The 20,813-nt window shown below is 35.3% G+C and overlaps 1 protein-coding gene across 1 annotated transcript in view; it reads left to right on the top strand.

The window, feature by feature from the left end:
• Positions 1 to 1,576: 1,576 nt before the first annotated feature.
• LOC135078233 (uncharacterized) overlaps positions 1,577 to 20,813 on the top strand; it is a 66,693-nt gene continuing 47,456 nt past the window's right edge. Inside the window, exon 1 of the mRNA XM_063972835.1 lies at positions 1,577 to 2,001. Within this exon, the coding sequence (XP_063828905.1) occupies positions 1,873 to 2,001 (129 nt within the window). The 5' untranslated portion in view covers positions 1,577 to 1,872. The remainder of the gene's footprint in view (positions 2,002 to 20,813) is intronic.

Raw genomic sequence — 20,813 nt, forward strand, 5'->3', positions numbered from 1 at the left:
GCCGAAAACAAATCACTGAAATCAAACAAAGAAGAAGGGCATGGCTTGATAATCCTGACCTTTCCAGGCTTGTCTTGTTTTACGAGCCGCCGTCAGCCTTCATAAACCGGCGGGATGTATCTGTCAACAATACACGCTAATAACTTCAGGGATTGACTAGCGGAGGCCTGGGATGGGGACTGAAATTATTGGGACGGATTTGCTGAAAATTTTAATTTTGGAAAATCTGACCAACTGCTACGAAACAGAATAAAATAATACATAATTTGTGGACAAGGTGTGAACGATACTATCAAGAAAAAAATAACGATATTATAAGACATTATGTACATGATAAATTATAATTCTGCCTAAGACAAAAAGCATTTAAGAAGAGATCCTTTACTCTACTTTTATTTTGCAGATGTGATTCCATGGTTAATTGACAATAGCAGTAGTAGTTTTAAATATTAACATTGTTCGCACTCTACATCTTTCCAATTGCTAAGTAATTGTCTCTATTTTCCGCATAAGATAAGGTTTTTTAAAGATATAAATAGAAGCGCATACAACAATTATAATATCCTCAAGTAACTAATATCAAAGTCCCGCAATAAAATACTCGAGGCTAGATATTAGCTTAGCAAGATCACATACAAGTTGCGAAGGTATATAACAACTAAAGTACAATACTGTTGCCACACAAAAGCCCGCCTCATTGAAATTACGTAGACTTGCATAGACAAAGCCTGGTTGCAAGATTAAAGGATCCGGAGAAAACGAAAAACTCCTCGGAAAGGCCCGGCTCTGTCACGTACACTACATTTTTATTTAATCTTTTTGCGGAGGTTTTGTGAGCCGCTGTACAGTAAGAAATATGCGGGAGTGAAATTACTTGGACGGGAATTCTGAGCAATGTTTCTGGAACATCAGACCCTATTGTGAAACATTGGTTATGGTAATCAGTTCTTGGAACAGTCACGCAAAAAATACAATACTTACGCACGTGTCGCATAATCAAAACCCCCAACAAAACAAGTTGCTTTTAAAAACAGATAAAAATACTCATCAACTACTTGTTGACCCCAAAATAACTAAATCTGTAATCCAAAAAGTAACAAAATTAGCGTTTTATTATTCATAAACCTTGTGTAGTTGAAGCATGCATCCCCATTAATATTATTAATACTGCACGACGAAAGAACCATAAAGTTCCACAAACGAGAGAGGCGGGATACTTTTTACCACCCGAACTCCCATAAAAACAAGGCCCTGAATTAGCACGATTCTTTGTCACCCCTTTCTGAACAACCCTAAAATTTCTACCACCATCTTTGTCTAACAATAACCACTACATTCCCATCCGTTAAACTGCATCAAGGAAAAACAACGTAAAACCGCCTGAGATGAAACGAGATAGAACAATGTATATGCACTAGTAGATATGACAGAGATCGACATACGCAGTAGTAGCCACGAGCGTGCTGTGTGGAGAGGGAAAGGGACGAGCGAGAACCCTTGTGCGGGAGCGAGAGAGCGACAAAAATTAACCGAACGGAGGGGAGTGGAGTCGAGCTTCTTCAAGCGGGGTGGTTAGTCTGCTTTCGGCCGCGGTAGCGGGAGCGTCGGCTTCTGGAAACCGTTCTCCGAGAACGAATCGAGTTGTGATTTTTTATCTTGTGCTTTAGTTCGATTTGTGTTGACTGATTTTCGTACGCCGCACGCTCGGATTGCCTCCCAAGGATTGACAAGGGAACTGTATTTTTTTTTGTAAATGTGACGAAAATTTGGACGATTTCGCGAAGTTAACATGACCGTTACAGTTGGATTGTGTTTATGATAAGCGGAAAGCTCCGCCTGAAACTTGAAATCTAAAGAGGAATACCAAAGAAGATGTGTGCCAAAATGTTGTTTAGTTTTTCCATATTTTCTGTAATACTGTCATGGATTGGAGTTTTAGCTGAAGTGGAGGTGTCCTCGCCGCTGCGAGTAGCGCAATGTAGAGCTACGTGTTTACAAAAGGTAAGGTTTCTCTAAATCTTAGATTATTATATTTGCTCATCTGTAGACATTGGCTTCGTAGCATTAGTTGATCCTATTGAGATTTCAACCTTTTTAATTATTCTTTGAAAGGGCTAGTTTTTTATCAACCCAAATATTAGTCAACTAGGCTATTCTACGCAAACATTATTCCGCTTACTTTGTGTTATTAGTTTTTAGCTCAAAACTCATTCTCATAACAAACAATATTTGGTGTAGTTTACAAGATATTCTACACACAGAAAAAGGTGCAAAATTTGAAAAAAAAAAAAAAAAAAAACCGGCAAGCAGTATTTCGGTAAAGCTGACTCTTAAGATATTTTTAAATTCTTGCTTGAAACCAATGGAATTTAAGTTGAGAAATGGACCTCTACTTACCAACTAAATGAAAATTAAGAATGACAACTTCACTCCAAATTCGACATTGAAAATATAGGCGCTCTTTTGATTTGAAATAAATAAACGTCAACTGCATCTACAAACGTACCTGAATTTACTATAAGAAAATAATATTACCTGCTTAATGTTTGAAAACCATGTTTATACTTTTGTTAACCCATCCATACCTATGCATTAATCCTTGCAAACATGCTTTACCTGCATTGTATTATCCGTTTATTGAAATGGTGTATTCTTACCTACAGTGATAATTAAATTTGATATTACTGCGTCCGCGTCAAAATAAAAACTCAAACATAAAAACGTCATTTACTGCTAAACAATTAATAAATCTTTAAGAGAATGAATAATCTATGCCGTATGTAGCCAACAGTAACTAAATTTTGTATGTAATTAATGTACAACAGCATAATAAATTAGAATAACCACATAACCTAAAACACATTTCAACCTGTCCCTTTGTACGATGTAATTATGGTTGAATTCGTAAACAGACAGACCTAATAGATAATATATAGTCATTTGGAGCCTACTCCATCAATATGGTTTCATTGACATGAGACGTTTATTGAACACTTAGATATTTACTTTTCTGATAACGGTTCGATTAGGTATATTTATTCAGAACTGATAGTTGAAAGTTTGATTACATTTAATGTAGTGGCAATATTAAAGACATTACAATGATTAAGAAAGAAATATTGGTATAGGAATTAAAATAATATCCATCTTCGAGGAGCGTAGGCCAAAATTGTCCTTTTACGTCTGATATACTAGATAGGTTGTGCTCTAACAGAAGAGACCAAAAATGTATGACCTAATGATGATGATTGGTATACATTATGGTATGATTATAAAAATATTTGAAAACTTTTAAGGGAAAAAGAAAAGCTTCAATTGAAGGGATAGTACACGGTGAAAATATGCGAATAGGTAGAGATGTAGAAAAGTTACAAGGATTTTTTGATTTCGAGGTATACGACTAACAAACGATTAAAAGTTAGTGAATATTTCACCGGTTTCTCAACTTTATGGGTTAAATTGAGAAGTCCATAATATGAAGTATAATTACAGCTTTTCATTGGATTGCGAAGTTGTTGTTTCTGCCTTACCAAACTGGTATGAACAAAACGGGTATTGTTAAATTTTCTTTCAAAACATTTAAATATAATTATGGTTATAACGGATAATTTACTTCAGCTTTATTTGTTTTTACGGAGCATAATTATTTGAAATTGCATCGTGTATATTACTGGATGAAGTTATGATATTTATGTATGAAATATTTGCCGTAACAGTATCAGCAGGAATTTCATTATAGAAATGAATAGCATTTCTAACAAGTTTTCCTGGATAATAATAGGAGTAAGCAAAAAGATACCGTGGATAAATTTGGGCAAATGAACGCTTATCACGGCATACTACAATGCTATATTATGTGAAAGCCTTGGGAACGCCACGCGAAGAAATAATAATTCATTAGATGTCAAGGAAGAAATTTCTGTTTCAGCTCATTCATAGAATTGAATACACCGAGCTCTCTTAATTAGACGTATACCCGATAAAATTGAGGAAGAATGGATACCGAATCCACGTTTAATTACTTTTGATTGATGAGGATGTTAATTTTGGAGGTTATTAAAATAATTCAATAGAAGCATAATTGAAGAGAGAATCTGTGCCTTTTATAGACGATATTAAAAATGCAATAAAAACTCTAGAAAGGAATATTTTAAATGAAATATTGCTACAAAAACGTTAATTTAGATATTTCTGCCGACTGTACTATATTCTAAACGTGTGCAGTTCGTGCGTCTTCATAAATAAATCAAGGAATCGGAAATGATAAGAAACAGACAATTGTAATCAGGGTGGGCAATATATCAGATATCGCTATCACAGTTTGTCTGAAATCGATAAATCAAAAAGGCAGCTTATAATTCCTATTTAAACCGAGAACAAACCGGAATCGCATATGCTTTATCTGCACTCGAAGCACTAATCGTTTATCAATCGATCAGGCCTGAAACGCAATTGTGTGATTTAGAAATACTTATCTCAACTCAAACACGATAAGCACAATTTATACCATCCAATATTTACAGATGAAATTTATCTAAACTGGTTCTGTTATTTATTTGAACCATTTCAAACAGGTTGCCTGCTGGTTATCTGAGGGATACTACCATAAATGTAATTTGTATCGGCTATCCTCTCAAATTGGTATAAAGTTATTTGTTTCAGCTCACGGCTAGAGATTAAACAATAAATTATATTGTTTGTTAATTATTTCCCTTTCGGCTTAGATTTAATTGGCTCATTAGATAGTTAATGTTTGTTTTGTTTCTTGTAAAACTTCAAAAAGTTTGATTTGGATTACTCTTACCAGCGTCTGAAAATTTTAGGTCTCCTAAATTTCTCGATTGTTGTTTTTCCACAGCACGTGTATGCAAATTTCAGCTCAATATTTTCAAACAACACAGTATTTTAGTTTGCGGGTTCACTTCATTTTTATACAAAACAATGAAACAACTTCGAAAGAATAAAGTTTTAACTTATTTAGAATAAATAAGTGCATTTTCATGTGTATCAACAACACACGTGACTAGTAAATGTTAAGCCTTTTACGATTCCAACACAGGATATTTTACTATCGGATCATTCAATGTTACGTATTCAGCCATAAAATGATTTAGATGTGGGCTTATAAAGTCGTTTCAAAGTTATTAGTGCGCTCTAAGTTTATGCGCCACTTAAAATCCTTTGAGTCCAATTTCAATGGAATCATAAATTGGCAGTAGCTAAGGCACTGGCTTTCCTGCACTATGTGAATCAAATTACTTGAAAGTGCCCCTTAATCGAACCTTTTGTTGAAGTAAATTGATAGCATTTGTGGCACAACCAAGCGTTTGTAGTGTAATGACAGGCTAGATTACGTGCGAGCACACGATTTCAATCTTTATGGTAATAGCAGTAAGACGAGCCGAGTAGGAAATGAAGCCATTGTCTGCGACAGGCTTTGATTATGTTAGCGCCTTGTGAATCAGCATGAGCAAACTCACACAAGGGTTGTGAGAAAATTTGAAGAATTTACGAGATGCTATTACCACCTTTTATAGCAATATCATTTGATAACTATTTATAATGGAATATTTTCTATTCAATGCGGGTCTATTTGTATTTCCAGGTATGAATGCAAAAAAATCACCCGTATCATGATCGCCATCCATCCAAAATCGACATGTGTTTGATAATCCTAGAGCATTTGGTGTGATCACGCATACACTTTTTGCATGGGCAATGCTTTTAGTGGGTGTATTTTTATAAATTCTACCTGCGACAGATTAACAATGAGCCTTCGGCCTTTGGATTTTTTATTTTGTTTGTGAAGGGATGTGCGTGACGTACCGTAGGGCGGAAGGATAGGTAGTTGCCTCCGTTCCTTTGTCGAAATTAGGGTATCGTGAGGAAATGCGCAAATTACATAAATAGCCTTGATTGTGAACTTTTTTGGTGCGAAGATCAAAGTCGCATGGGGATAATTGCCGAACTTTTTTACAATTTAAGTGGTTTAGAGACCCAAAAAGATTATCGATATTTTTGATTTGGGTTAATAATATATTTTGATTCGGAGCGCATTGGGAACTGCAAATTGCTTAAAGGATAATGACATGCACTTATTGAAGTCCTTAAAAATCTGCTTTGTCGTTTCTTTGTTGGTCGTATTTCTAAGAACTGTAGATTATAGCAACTATGACAATATGAAGTATGATCTCAGTCACTATCTGGTTTTGTTCAAATAAAGAAAGCATTAATTTGCATGCTGTCATTTTATGTAATCAACGCGTATTCATAAAACTCTCCGAGCCCCGTTAGATCTGCAAAAACATTGAGCTTACGGTTTCCATTTGTTTAAATCAAGACATTGTCAAAGTCTTGTCGCCAAATACAACTCCACCATTGTGTCCCATTGGAACGTGGTCCTTTTTAAATAATTATTGCCTCGTATTTTTTGTATCTTCTTTAACTTTTTTGTTAGTAAGCGTTTTTGTAAAGCGCGCCTCCCTCGAAGCTAAGGCAGCAGGTACACGTGATGAATTCTAAAAAGTACTTTAAGTGCCAAGATATAGATATGGTTATGACTACATTAGCTATGTAAGTTGGCTTGTCATGTAAATTTTATGTGTGTACCCTTTATACAAATTTGTTTCAGCCTTCTCCTCGGATGTTATTATTCGAGAAAATTGTTATGAGACGCGTTTTGAATTTAAATTGTTATTGTGATTTATTTTCACATGGTTATGCGTTTTAAATTCTTTAAATAGCTATTTAATATTCAATCAACGCGCTCATATTTGACTCAAAGTTGTTAGTTGAAAACTGTAAAAACAATGTCTTTAATCATTTTTAAAACTTCACCGTGCTCATGTTTTTCGAGGCCATTAGCAGATTGTTGGCACAATTTCAGAATTTTTGAGTGAACAACTTTTATTGTTCCATTTTATGTTTTACTGCACGAACTTAAAGTTCCGACAGTCCCTATAGAAACGGCAAGAATAATACCCATTTCACCTTGAGACCTAAATTGCAAAAAGTAAAGCAAAAAGATTGGGTCGGCCGATAAAATAAAATCTCGATTAGAAATTTAGGCGCGTTCTGCCTTCGACTTACGGTTCTATTTGGAGGTACCTGTCCGGATCTGAGCATTATTATTTTATCGCTGTTCAGTCAAGCACGAGAGGTAAAAATTGTGTTCGTTTAAAAACCGAAGAAAAAACACCTCAAGGTTTCGGATGCACGTCCTCGGGCCACGTAACTTAGAAAAAATAAACTAAAAAGTCCACGTCGAAATGACCCGAGTTTTTGTTCATTTGTTTTCGTTTTTGTGACGTTTGAGTTCATTTGGAAGTAGCCATGTCTGCTGCTTACTGAATTAACTTAAATTGCCTTGGCTTTTTGTGTTTAAGAAGATTGCTTTGCGTTGCGTTTCGTTTCGTGCTCGTATAATTTTTGAGTCGGTCGTTATAATTGAAAATATGGTTTAATTTTGTTCTTTGGAACTTTGTAATTTTTGGCACTGATTTGTACCAGTTTTAAAGACCTTGTATGAAGATATTAAGTAACATAATTTGCCACATCCTGACATTACTTTTTTGTTCCTTAAATTACATGTATTCAAGGTATAATTATGTTACATTTGAACGACTATACTAGTTTAGATTTACAATTTACATTCACATAGTATGGACTAAGTAAATTCTTCCACGCGTAAGTTTATCTTTGTACGCATAATCATCGGTTCTTAACAAATTAAGAACAAAACATTTTATTAGATGCTGTTTTCACACTCTTCGTCATTACTGCCACACATTGATAATAATGACCCAGTACAAAAAGGCCAGTACTGCGAACGACTGCGAGCCTCACCTCCGAGGGTGGCTTATCCAAGGCATTCGTAATAGAGTCGTATACGAGAGTAGACGATTAATGATTCATGACCCCTCGCAGCGCAGTGTCATCAATATTATTCTGTTTGTATCCTGGGCCACCCTCGCCCCTACATACATAAATAAGTACGACACGTCGTCTTCTCTGATTACATCTCTCGATGTAGTGAGAAATAGTGTAGATGCTGCGCCTTTGTTCAACGTATAAGCCCAAGAGACGCCGAGTGAATAGTTAACTCGCACGTTCACGGTTTCGGGTTTCTTGAAGATTTCAGATAAGCGGAGAGTTATACGTTTGGTGGCATTAAGATGATGTTACAATCAGCTTTGGTGTGAAGTTATAGGTTTTGTGTAACAAGTTGACCGTATCAACGACATTATTCAACGGAACGACCCAACGTTTAATGTTCTCGTGCATTTTTATTACGGAAAGGCATTTGAGACTCTCTTTAATTTTGTTTTTAATATTTATGACAATCAATTTGAAAGTAAATTGGGAATGCAAATTGCGGTGTATTATTTTTAATTTTTGTCCGGTAAACAAAATTGTCGGGAATTTCGCTTCGAACTTGAAGGCCTTGAAGGGTATCATTTACGTTAGCGTCATCAATATCATCATCATCGTCTCCACTTTACTTGTCATCACTGGTATTGAATCGTTTATGGACAAATCCTTTATTGGATGTAGCCGTCCTTTTACGGGATCGTTTTGATTCCGACGATCAATCAACTCTTGAGAAAGGATCATGACATCGTTTGTCTTTCCGACTGGTATAATTGTTGGAGCCTTATTTTTTGTGGTGTAAATACATTGTTTCCAATAAACAAGTTTCCTTATTATTGGTTGTAGAATTAAGTTTTCTTGGTGATAAATTAAAACTTAATGAAGTCATTGAGGCAGTTCGTTGGCTACACATAAATAATTTAATAATTTGGTGCTATGTGACAATGAAAGAAACACGTCGTTACTAGAAATTACATGACGTGCCGTTTGTTCTGAGCTTGATATAAGAACGCCAGTCACGCGATCGCTCGATAAAGCACGCTCGGAGGATTGTGGATATTGACTTGAATCCAAATTAAGCTTCGATGTTAAAACTACTATAAACTTTATTTAATTTACATCATAAATTGATTGGAAAAACCTACTCTGATGGTTGTAAATTAATTACTTACTTCTACAATAAATCTTTTACAACTCATCATTGATATTAAAGTTGATCTTTTAACTCCGCTCTTAATTCATAAATCAGAATAATCTAGATTGCAAAATGTTAACAAGGATTAAAATTTCAACAACTGACTAATAAATAGCTCGCTTCACGGGGATTACCATTAATTCTTTAATTTATCGATCGATTACAATCGTAATAAATGTTGAATTTTGAAATTTTACACAAGTTGAAATAAATATCGCGCCAAGATAATCTGGATGGTATCAACGGTATCTAAGAATGATATTAGCAAAATTGTATATTTAATAAAATAAACACCCAGTGTAGATTCAATGATAGCGAAACATTAAATAACTTTTATTAAGTATTTGGATGGAACTTGTTTTTTAATGTCACAGTTACTTTTGTAATTTTGTGTCGCCGTCGAGTATCTTTAAATCATAACCATAATATTTTATCTTGAATCTTCACCGATTATTCGCATTCCCGTTTTATAAACTTTAAAGTGAAATATTTGATCAACATATAAAAGCTATAAATTAATCCCAGCTTTTTTCATTCACTTGAAAAAGCAAATAAATGATTCGAGCCATCAAACTGATACAGATCTAAAAATAATCACCTTGGTCGACCAGCGTTGGTTTGTCCTGATAAATGGTCGTAAGCTACCGCTACATCTCTTCGCTCTTAGTCCTGCCTTCCTATTGTGTTGACGTCGTGGGTCTTACCACTAATATCTTTCATTTTTAGATGGCTGTTTGGCCTGTTGGTTTCTTTACAAATATCTACATCTACAGATGTAGGATTTGAACCTGTCAAATCCCGCTAGTGCTAAAATACGACAGACATTTAATTACTTGGATTTTTTAGTACAACCTCTGATGTTTAGTGTTTGTGAAATAGCTGGAATTGGCTTTTTGTCATAGGTTTTAACATGAATATTTTAACACTTTATGACTTCTACAAGAATTTGATAGCCATAGTCCAAGTTTCAAACTAAATAATATTCTGAATGTGTAGTCTACGTATCTTGATATTTGTCAATCAACATTTAATGGGGTGCTTTATCTTTATTATTTGGAACAAAGGACAAAATGTCAACGGTTTGAGATAACGCGTTGGTCCCTTAAAAGTAAACGAGCTTTTAGATTAACTCCATTGTTTTTTGTTAAACACGACAAACTTCGAGATTGCCTACTTTTCTGACGTTCTAATTTCTAATTTACTATTAAGAACCTGCTTTAATGAGTCAAAATTTTAACAGTCTCGTAAATAAAGACCAAAAATAGTTGGAAAGTTGTAAACATTAGAAATTATGAAACAATATCTCAAGTTTAATAGTCGTAGGAGCGTTGTCGGCAGTCGACTCCGCGTTTAATGTTACAGTAAAACCATTTTACATCGTCCCGAAGTTGATTGGGATTCGATTAGAAGCAGCTGCCTCTAGCCCACAGTCAAAGGAGAATAGCCAGATAATATTCCAGGAAGTATTTGTCATGTCACGCTCAGATACGGTGGCTTTATATATTTCCCTTAATAATTTTCTGCCAGCTTGCTATTACAAGTTTCCTTCGCCCTCCGAAACAGTTCCTTTATCATTGTCAGCGTATTAAAAGTTGATTCAACAGAACTCATTTATAACTAAAATTTCATGTTGACTTTTAATAATATTTGCAATAATTCTCTGGATTATTTAAGACTGCAGTGTCGTATCTTGATCTTTTATGAAGTTGCTGTCAAAAAAATATTGCTTGTTAATTTTTATTTTGAGGTTTTCGCACACGTACCCTTTGATTCTTGTGACATTCATCGCAAGCTTGTGGTTGTTTTTATGGCTTGGCTGTTCTCTTCAGCTTGTGCTCTAAGGCTCCATGCGATAAAATAGAGATAGTTTTAATGCTCGTAAATTTCATTTCGAGACTCCGCCCGAGCAGTCCGCTGAAAGGCTCCGGACAAACAAATAATGAGTTCTACTCGTCTTTTTTATGCAAATAGAGGATTGTTAACGATGACAGATGTTTTGTGGGAAGGCTTAGCTTTTTGTTTCGGTTTTGGTGCTTTTAATTGATTTGCAGGTACCTACCTACTATTGCTTAGTAATATTGTGTAGGTAAGATGAAGAAGTCTCATTAACTCAGGTTGTATTATTTATATTATTTAAATCTTCGTAGCAGGATGAGTATGTAAGTATGTTTCGTATCTTTAGCAACTGTCTGGTAAAAAGTTTAATAATCTTGAAGAGTGATTAACATTGTTCGCTCACTCATTTACAAAATCCCTATAGTAAATTCAAGTAATAGTAGAAGATATTATTTACTTATATTCATTCTATAGACATACCAGAGATATACTATCTGCTACAGAAACTTAAGTTTCCCAAGTAGCCGAAAACAAAATGAACAGCAGGGCAAATCACGCACCATCCCATACAATGCAACCGTATCGATCAATCAAATATTTCGATTCCTCTAACAGTACAATCGATACAATCGGACGTCTATTAATTAGGACATCTTTACATCAATCTCGATCGATGACCGTCGCCGGTCGCTCGATAAATCAGATAACTGGAGGTTCTAAATGTTTCCACTTTACTAATTGATAAAAAATCGTTTGGAACATTCTACGCCGTCGATAAAGCATTTTAAACGAGACTTTCGTTTTAAACTTACAAGGTATGAATCTGCTACAGTATATTTTTAAAATGTTTTATTAATAATCACTACGAATTAATTGAATAGTTGTTATGGTAGATTTTATTAAATTTGGCTTATTTTGAATATTACATACTTTGCGTTTCATTCCCCAAAAATACTGTGTAAAATTTTTGCATGGGTAATTAATTTATTTCAATTTTAACTAGTAGACCATAAAAATTGTTTATTAGCCAACTTGAACTTTCATTCATAGCTAGTAGCTATAAAAACAAAGTAGGTACTTCACGCATCGGCAGTTTTAAAACTGGAGGATGCGCGGTGGGCGGGGCCTGCGTAGGCGCATGGTGGGGGGAACAAAAAGAGGCCTCATTATAACTGCCCACTCCAATCATTCCATGAAACTCAACACTTCTGGGAAATTATTAGAAATGTTGTGGTTGCATTGAGATTCCATCAATGTACCTATTGTTGTAGTGTAGTGTATTTTGAAATAGTGGACAAAAACCGGCTTTTCAATAAAACTGCAACTGTATTATTATCCCTACTAAAATATTCCTGGTTAAACGGCTTTAAAATCATTTCAGGAGGTTCATGCTCGAAGATGTATTCTTTCTTTAAACCTTGTAAGTACTACGTTTAATTCAAATTCATATTAAACTCTAAGTTCAAAAACAACAAACAAATTATGTCGTCCTTAATCAACAAAAACAAAAACCCACGACAAACGATTGCGAACGATAAATTCAACAAATAAAAACAAAAAGCTTGCCCTTTTGTAATTCACGTGCGCCCTTTTGCATACATCGAAAGCCTTTGATACTAAAAATACAAATACACACAAATCATTAGTTCCTTTTTGTTCCGTCCAAAAAACAAAGGTGTCAAAATTTATCGTGTCCCCAAACACCATCGGATGAGTCGACCCAAATCTCTCTATCAGGGAATTAATCTCCAGAAACCATAAAATGAATCTACTAAAATATTTTGTACCAAATTGATGGTCCTCGTACACGGTCCTATTCTTTATCCGCACCTAAATCTACGGCGATCAAAATTCCTCGAGGTGTCGATACACCTCCAAAGTATGTCTTAAACGAATATTGTAGTTTGAAACAAGTCCCTTTAAATAAATAGCGGGACGATACATTCCGAAAGTTTTGATTTATTAGTAAACAAACGTGTTGCAACTCAAATATGAATTTTACATGGGACCGTCGCAGCAGGATTTGACACACCATTTAAATCTTGCCACTAGATGTTACTAGCAATGTAATTTTAATTTTGAAATGGAATTCTTATGACCATTAATTTCATTTTTTGTTTCCTTTTTTGCCAATCTTAAATGCGTATTTCAAAATGATCATAATATTTTATCTGAAGGTGAAATTATTAATAGCAATGCAACAACTACTCAGTTTTTACTTCGTTAAAATTAAAGGTTCAGCCAAATCAACGCGATCAGCCGGCATGTAGCTTTGGCGATCAATGCATTTTAGTATTATTTAAAAAACATAGTAATACTACTTGTGTATTTCAATCATGTAATCAACAAAAACTACGTTCACACAATCCAGAGGATTCAAAATGTAAGACAGAACGTAAGAAAAAGATAAAGTGAACACTTATTTCAAGTTCAACCGAGTCGGCATTAAGGAAATCATGGTCCCTACTGCCACTTGAGAAATCACTAACAGAGTAATCATTGTTACTTCAGATCAAAGCGCGCGTTATCTAACAAAAAGTTGTAGTAACCAATAGCTCCATGGAAGCCAAAAATAGTACGGTTCAAGAATATTATTCACTACTGTCTCAAAATGTCTAATAAATGCTGGATTTTGAACCTTAACACAATTCAGTTAGGATGAATGTATCTTTGTTTCAGTCTGTTACTGTACTAGCACTTTGAGTATAAAGGAAATAGATGAAGCATAGTCTTTTAATGAATCTGATGAAGTGAAAAAGGATCATTTTCGATGGATAATCTAGATGTGAAAAATTTTATTAAGGAATCTGATGTTACTCAGGATGCTACTGATTGATGTGATAATTGGGAAAAATTTACACAAAATATAGATCTTGAACCTACTCATAAAGAAAAACAGGTAAAAAAAGGAAAACTGTTCTTCTTCGATATTTAAGACTACACAATTTGGTACCGATCTCCAGGTATGACAGAGGAATATAAAATATGATATAGAACCCCTCTTTTTTGTTCCTGAAAATTCTGGATATTACGTAGGCAAGTAGCTACGTAGGACCTTTTGAGATTACGTAAACCACCTGTTTAAGTGGCCCTACTGACTTCACTCGATTCGAACTTTAAGTGTGAACCAATGATCGCGTAGGCGCGACCCGGTTGGCATTCCTCTGACAAAAAACACGAGGCACCCCGTTGTTTTAGAGGGAAAAAATAATGAAATATGCCTTTTTATAACCTTTTTTATGTAAAACGCTCAGTTTTAAACGCTCTGCCACAAACTGCTTACGGCCTGTTTTTGAAATCCTGTTTTGTTTTGGAAGAGGTTAGAATTAGTTTAACTGTCAATGATTGCTCGTGAGGTGTTATTGAAAATTGGCTCTATTAAATTTTATTTGCTTTGAACACTGGTAACGACTTTTTTTCATGTAGGGATAACGGAAATTTTGTGAGCTAAGAGTGCCATTGTGGGTTCAGAATGATTTTGAACATAGTTGGTCTTTAAATTGTTTGTCATTGTTGTATACTTATGGATTTGCTTGTGGCCAAACTTATTGAAAATTCCTCTAATATCTAAATTATGTAGTGCTGCTAACAACAAAAAATAGGATTATTGGCTTACCTTTTTTGTATTTTTTAAATTTCGAATGGAAGAAGCATTCCTGTATATCTCATTACATATTGCCTGCAAAAGAAAAGAAGCATTTAAAATACATAAGAATAAACATAATACTGGACTTACCCAGTGCTGCACCGCCAACCGCCTGGACCGACGAGTAGGTACCTGTAAGGAAAAAAAGACTGTTTAGTATACATTTTTTACACTTTCCTTTGTACAATTTTTACTTATATCGTCTCATGCTATGTATTTCAATAATTCTGGACATGCTTTCAAATTCAAATTCAAAATCTTTATTGCATTTCTTTGCTGCAATAATAAATGAAACAAGTACCTATTTAGTTATTTATAACGTTATTTGTCTAACGGCACAGCATGTTGATGTTAAATGTTATACTAAGTTCTAACTATGTCCCGTTTGCCCCATTCCAAATAAATCTTCGTTGATTTTTTGTGGCCATTTCTAAATTCGTCACCATTAAATCACCCGCCTAATTTTAAAGTTTCGACTCATCTGAGTAAACATGAGCGATTGGACGACAGGACTAAGTTGTCTCAGGGTTGTCACCAAAATACTAATGTTGACGAAAAGCTCACGATTTCTAAAGTATGAAAGCTACGTCAAAAAAGAACTATGTATGAAGAACATGATGTCATTGTGTCGCAACATCATTTTGAGGAAGATTCTTAAAAAATTGACAGGCCTTAAATCAGACAGTGAGTGGACAAAATGGAAAGCTTATTAAATCGATGGGTGCCGGGAATAAAGCCACAATCGACAAAACACAATTTTACAGGAGAAGAGATTTAGTGTCAATTTTGAATAATTCTAAACTACGAGGCGTATCAAAACGGTTTGTATATCAAACGATGCGTTATTTTTTCTGGAGTAACATTTAATGTGCTTAAGGTTATAGTGCTTAGAATATACTTTAAAAAAGGTAGAAATACATATTGCCACTTCATACATTGAAAGTCGGTTCCGTAAGAGTCCATTGTGGTTTTATTCCGGTAAAAAGTGTGCAATTAATCAAACAGCAATAGTGTATTGCAGCCTCAGGCGCTGATCTGAAGGATACAGTAATAGCCGTTTGCTTGTAGAAGATTTAAATAAAAGTTTTAACATTGTAACGGGTGTAAAAAAACCTATCCCGAAGCCGAAGACTACTTATTCTCCACATCATGGGGATCATTTTTTTCTTTGGGACCATGCCTGGGAAACTTGTGGTTTAGGAGATATTGAAGGTCAAAGTCAGAATATTTTTTTCAAGATTTTTACATTATCAATTTCAATTCGTTGTTTAAAATTTTTTTTTCTAAGAAACCTTATTAAAATTTTGAGTATTTTCGTCACAATAAGGCTTTTGTCTTTACAATAAGAAATGAACATCAGCGCGCGCACACACGCTCAAGCGCTGCCCCCACGCCCCGAACCGCAACCCGCGCTCGCCCATGAGTCATTCAACTCTACTGTGAGTTCAACGACTACGACTGGACCAACTGAACTGAGCTTAATCCAAATCTACCTAGTTTGTAAAAATTAAATGAGTACTTAAATTAGTTACTTACACCTTAATATCACCTTACCAGTTTAGTTTTTATTCTAAAAAATAATAAATTACATTTTAATTAATAAAAACCCTTTACACGAATTTGTTTCTTTCCGCAAATTAAATAATCTTACAGAACCTAGGTTGTTAACTAAACCGTGCTTTTACGCATAACCGTTATTCTATCACAATGTAGTATCACAGGTCTTATTAGCTACGCAAGTGTGATAAGCGTAAGTAGGTATCATTAAAAAGTACCGTAAACAGATGAATAATGATCTTTTGAATGAGGCCTGTCATTCTTTACATTAATAACTCTCTACTTCAATAACTTAAGTCTTTACGATAGTAATAAAATTCATAAAGTAAAACTCAAATTATTGCTTACACCACACCGCTCTAAACGCCTAGAGTAAACACCTGGCAATGTTACTCCTATCGTTGATTAAGGCATTCACTTTCGATAGGAGTGATGATTGTGTGTTCTTTAAACTTAATTGATTTCAGCAACTAAATAAAAAGGTCTCTTTTTCAGTCTTCCTTCCATACTCATTACTTCCTTTCTTCATAATTTACTTGAAATAAATAATGGTTATGCACGCGATTCTAAATAAACGTAATTTTAATCGTTAATCACAGGCAATAAGCAGATGTGATAAACTTGTATCATTAAAAAGTACTGTTAACAAATGACAAATGCTATTACACACAGGTTCATTATTTCTAGCTCTCTAACTTAATAAATTTTACGTCTTTACGATAGTAATTAATAAAATAAAACTTAACTTACTTATTACTGCAATCTGAACGCCTAGAAATAACACACTGGCAAACTCTTGCTCCTTCACTTTCGATGGGAGATTAAAAGATAAGATTTTATTTTTAAACTCGATTGATTTTAGAAACTTAACAAAATTTCATATCTTTTAGCACTTCTTTCATACCAATTACTTCCATTCTTCAACATAAAAAGATTCATCGTCTTGTTCGTGATTATTTTAAATGAACGTAACTTTATTACACGGAATAACTATCAAAATGTATTCATATTCTTATTGTTTTATTAATAACGATTGCGCATTACAATTCATTCAAATTTGAGTATTTTGGAAGCTTGCTTAAAGCATTAATTATTATTAAGTATGCTAGGACGGATCTTTAGTTAACAAAGATTAATCAAAGTATTTTTGCCGCCGCTTTTACAATCTCATTCGTTGATAGACTTGCCTGTACTAAAGTGATGAAATTACATTTTTTTTAAGTTAAAAATTACGTAAATTTGTAGTTGAAAATGAAGAGTAATAACAAAGCGCTACCGATTCACGACGACACATTCGATAGACGTATTGCTTGACTGTTATTGGTCAGTCAGTCTCGCCGCGCGGGGCAGTGCCTTTGTTCGAGGGGCCGCTCGCGCCTCGTACGGCCAGGCCAGTTCGGTTTCTTCGGCCGTCGAATGCGCTTGCGACTTTTGATTGTTTTCGCGTGCGGATAGTTAGTGTGTGAACGTGTGATAGTGAGTGTGGTAATAGTGAATGTGTGTTAGAAAGATGCCTAACCATACGTACAGTGCTCGTGAGTACGTAAACATGGTTTACTGTTATGGGAGGGCACGTGGAAACGCATCTGAAGCCCTGCAGGCTGTAGGTATCGGGCTGAACATCCTACAGCGCACCACCGTACTGATGCACGTATTATTGTTCTGGCTGTACAACGTCTGTTGGACAATCAGCCGATTGTGCCTCCGTCCGCCTCGTCTAGGCGTGTATTGTGTCGGATTTGAGGACCTTAAATACCGGTCTGTACGTGAAGGAATACTGGAGCGCGCATCAAAACACGATTTACCTGGCACGCGTTTGCTTGCACGTGGAAGGCCGTCAGTTCGAGCCACAACTTGTCCGGTTGGAGCGGCCGATTCCAGACGACATCGAAGGGGATTAGTCGGTAAGTACTTAGTTCTAAACCTAAACAAATGCTAAAGGAATGTGTTTTTTAAATGTAGGAAGTGAATAATCTGGTAATTTTGTGTACAAAATACTTCTGCGGTCGCGGTAGGTAGTGGCGGGAAAGCGCGTACGCTCCAATACACTCACACACACACATAGGCACGGTCATTGCGTTGCGTGGCGCGCTGTACATTGCGGGCTGCGGAATATTGTATTTTTTTAAATCATAAAAATAAAAAATATTTCCCACCAATAATATTTTGTAATATTACTTGGTTGGGTGTACAGAAGGCGTAGTTTCAGTCTTCGTGATAGGTTTTTTTACACCCTGTATATGGCACGATTATTCCGGTCAACAAATTTTAAATGATGAATGGGAATAACGATTCAATATCCATAGTGCTTTTGGTTAATCAGGCAGTTTCAAAGATAAAATTCTGGAAAAAATTCAAAAGGTGTATAGGGACCCGCAGTTTACTAAAATCACTTAATCGGAAAACTGCTACTATGGCTATTGCGGCTTTATTCCAGGCACCCATCGAAATTATGACACTCATGAAAGTCAAAGAAATACATTAAAAAGGTGTCTTGGGTTGCACTATACCCTTAAATTTATTTTTAATTTGTACTAAGAGCCTGAAACAAATGGCTTTTCAGCTGACAGCCCTATAGAAGAACTCGGCAGACAAAACAAAAATACCAGTGGATATGTCGCGATAGGCCACTCGCGACACGACGCCTTGTCGCCCGATAGCGCGCGTCAATGTTGCGTGCAACTGTCGCCAGTTCTATACTCGGAGGAGACAATATTATTGACTTTTACAGTGCTGAGATTAATGCATTGCTGACCTTGCTTCGGGTGACTTTAATCTTTACCGTGACTTAAATACATTTTAGGATATTAATGTCGATAAGATGCCAAAAAGTGCTATTTCATCAACATCGGACGAATAAATAAAAGGAAAAGCAATTTCTGAAACTAAATTGAAAAATGAAATTTAAATGTTGTTTAGATAATAATTAAGTAACTAACAGTCCAAGGCAATGATTCTAAAATAAATATCTGTCGAAGATATGCTACAACTATCTCCAGCTCATTCAAGGACGATAAATTGAGTTGATAAACTAACATCATAACAATCATTCGCTGAATACACAGAGCTAAATTATAGAAACTCAACTAAATTGCTCAATTCCGAAAGCATAACAGCGTTCAAATACGTTGTTTCCAACATCCAACAAACTAGCAGACAATTAAATCGCTGGCCCGAATAGAAAGTGCTTACAATAGGTGAATTTTCCTCGTCACTAATTCACTATCAATCAAATTTATTCATCAAACTAATCGGCCAACTGTACGCTAAATTTCGAAACAAGATTTTTTTAAACCTCGCATCAGTACTTTTGAATATCTTGAATGCACCGCCTCTGTGGTCTAGTGGTAAGACTACCTGCTTCAGACGCAGAAGTCCAGGGTTCGATTCCCAGTGGGGGCAGATTTGTCTGTTCGGTTTGGTTGGTGGTAGGGCTTGTTCTAAGTCCGCCTGGCTAGCTACCACCATCTTACCTAAGTCTGTCGCCATAACAACAATATTAACAGCATTATTGTGTTCCGGCAGTTAGAGGTAAGATAGCCAATGCCTCTGTGGTTGAGGATTCCGGGTGAAGCTCGCTTTCACCTTCGGCCTGATCGTCACTTACCATCAGGTGAGATACAGGCCAAGAGCTTCCTCGTTGTGGATAAAAAAAAAATTCGGCAGTAAATCTAATTAATAAAGCATACATGTTGTTCATTACGTATAATATTGCCTGAATTTATATTTGATAGCTTTAAGATCTTGCAAATGAAAATGCAATAAAACTCTCCGAACGAGGTAGCACCATCATTGGGCATATGGCCTTTTTAAGTTGTCCCATCATTACCAACTCGATTGTCCCAGACCTGAACTTAAATCTCTCGGCTAGTATCGATTACATCCTCATATTTATCGTTGTATTACTCCGCATGGACAGTTTTATTATCGACTCAAAGATATTTTAACGAAGCCAAAGTGAGTCTAAAATAAAACCGTCGTTCTTTTTTCCGTTTCGGACACACAGTTTAAGTCAGAATCGTAAATTTTATTGAAATGTCGCAACGCGATTGCCGCGAGAGATCTCCTGTCTACTGGGACGAATTTATTCATGATACGTAAACAAATTGACGGTACGACTCTTTGAGAGGTTCCGGCGTCACGATCTGAAGCTTCTTTTCGATCTTTTTAAACTCTTAAGCGTTCGCGTATGTGTTTTGTAAACGTTAATGTGCACGTTCTTGTTAATTTACTGTATGGTCGCGGCGCGTTCGAAATGTTTCCCAAACACGAATGGACTTTTAAGATTTTTCGTTGCCGTCTTTGATGTTTTGGGGGTTTTGGAAGACTTTATCGCTTAACATTTACAAGAAACAAAATGTCTTTCTGAACATTCAATTTCTAAATTCGAAGAAACTTTGAATTTAGCTTTTCGACTTGTTCAACATAAACAAAGATACCAATCGTTACAAATTTACATAAGTCCAACGTCTGCCATCCTGCACTCCTATAGATAACCTGAGTGTGTTTACAACTCAAGTCAAAGGATATTTGTAGAGCAAGCATTTTTCACTTTCTCACCTCATTATTTATCATCTACTTAATAATTATGAGGTTCTGAGTTACTTTTGATAAAAAATAAAAGCATACAATTGCACGTCATCATAAAGAAATTAACGTAAACGTTACAAACAATTTGTTCGTTTAATATGTTATGAACAGTCTTTTAAA

Source organism: Ostrinia nubilalis, chromosome 14 (assembly GCF_963855985.1).
Source record: "Ostrinia nubilalis chromosome 14, ilOstNubi1.1, whole genome shotgun sequence".
Taxonomy (NCBI): domain Eukaryota; kingdom Metazoa; phylum Arthropoda; class Insecta; order Lepidoptera; family Crambidae; genus Ostrinia; species Ostrinia nubilalis.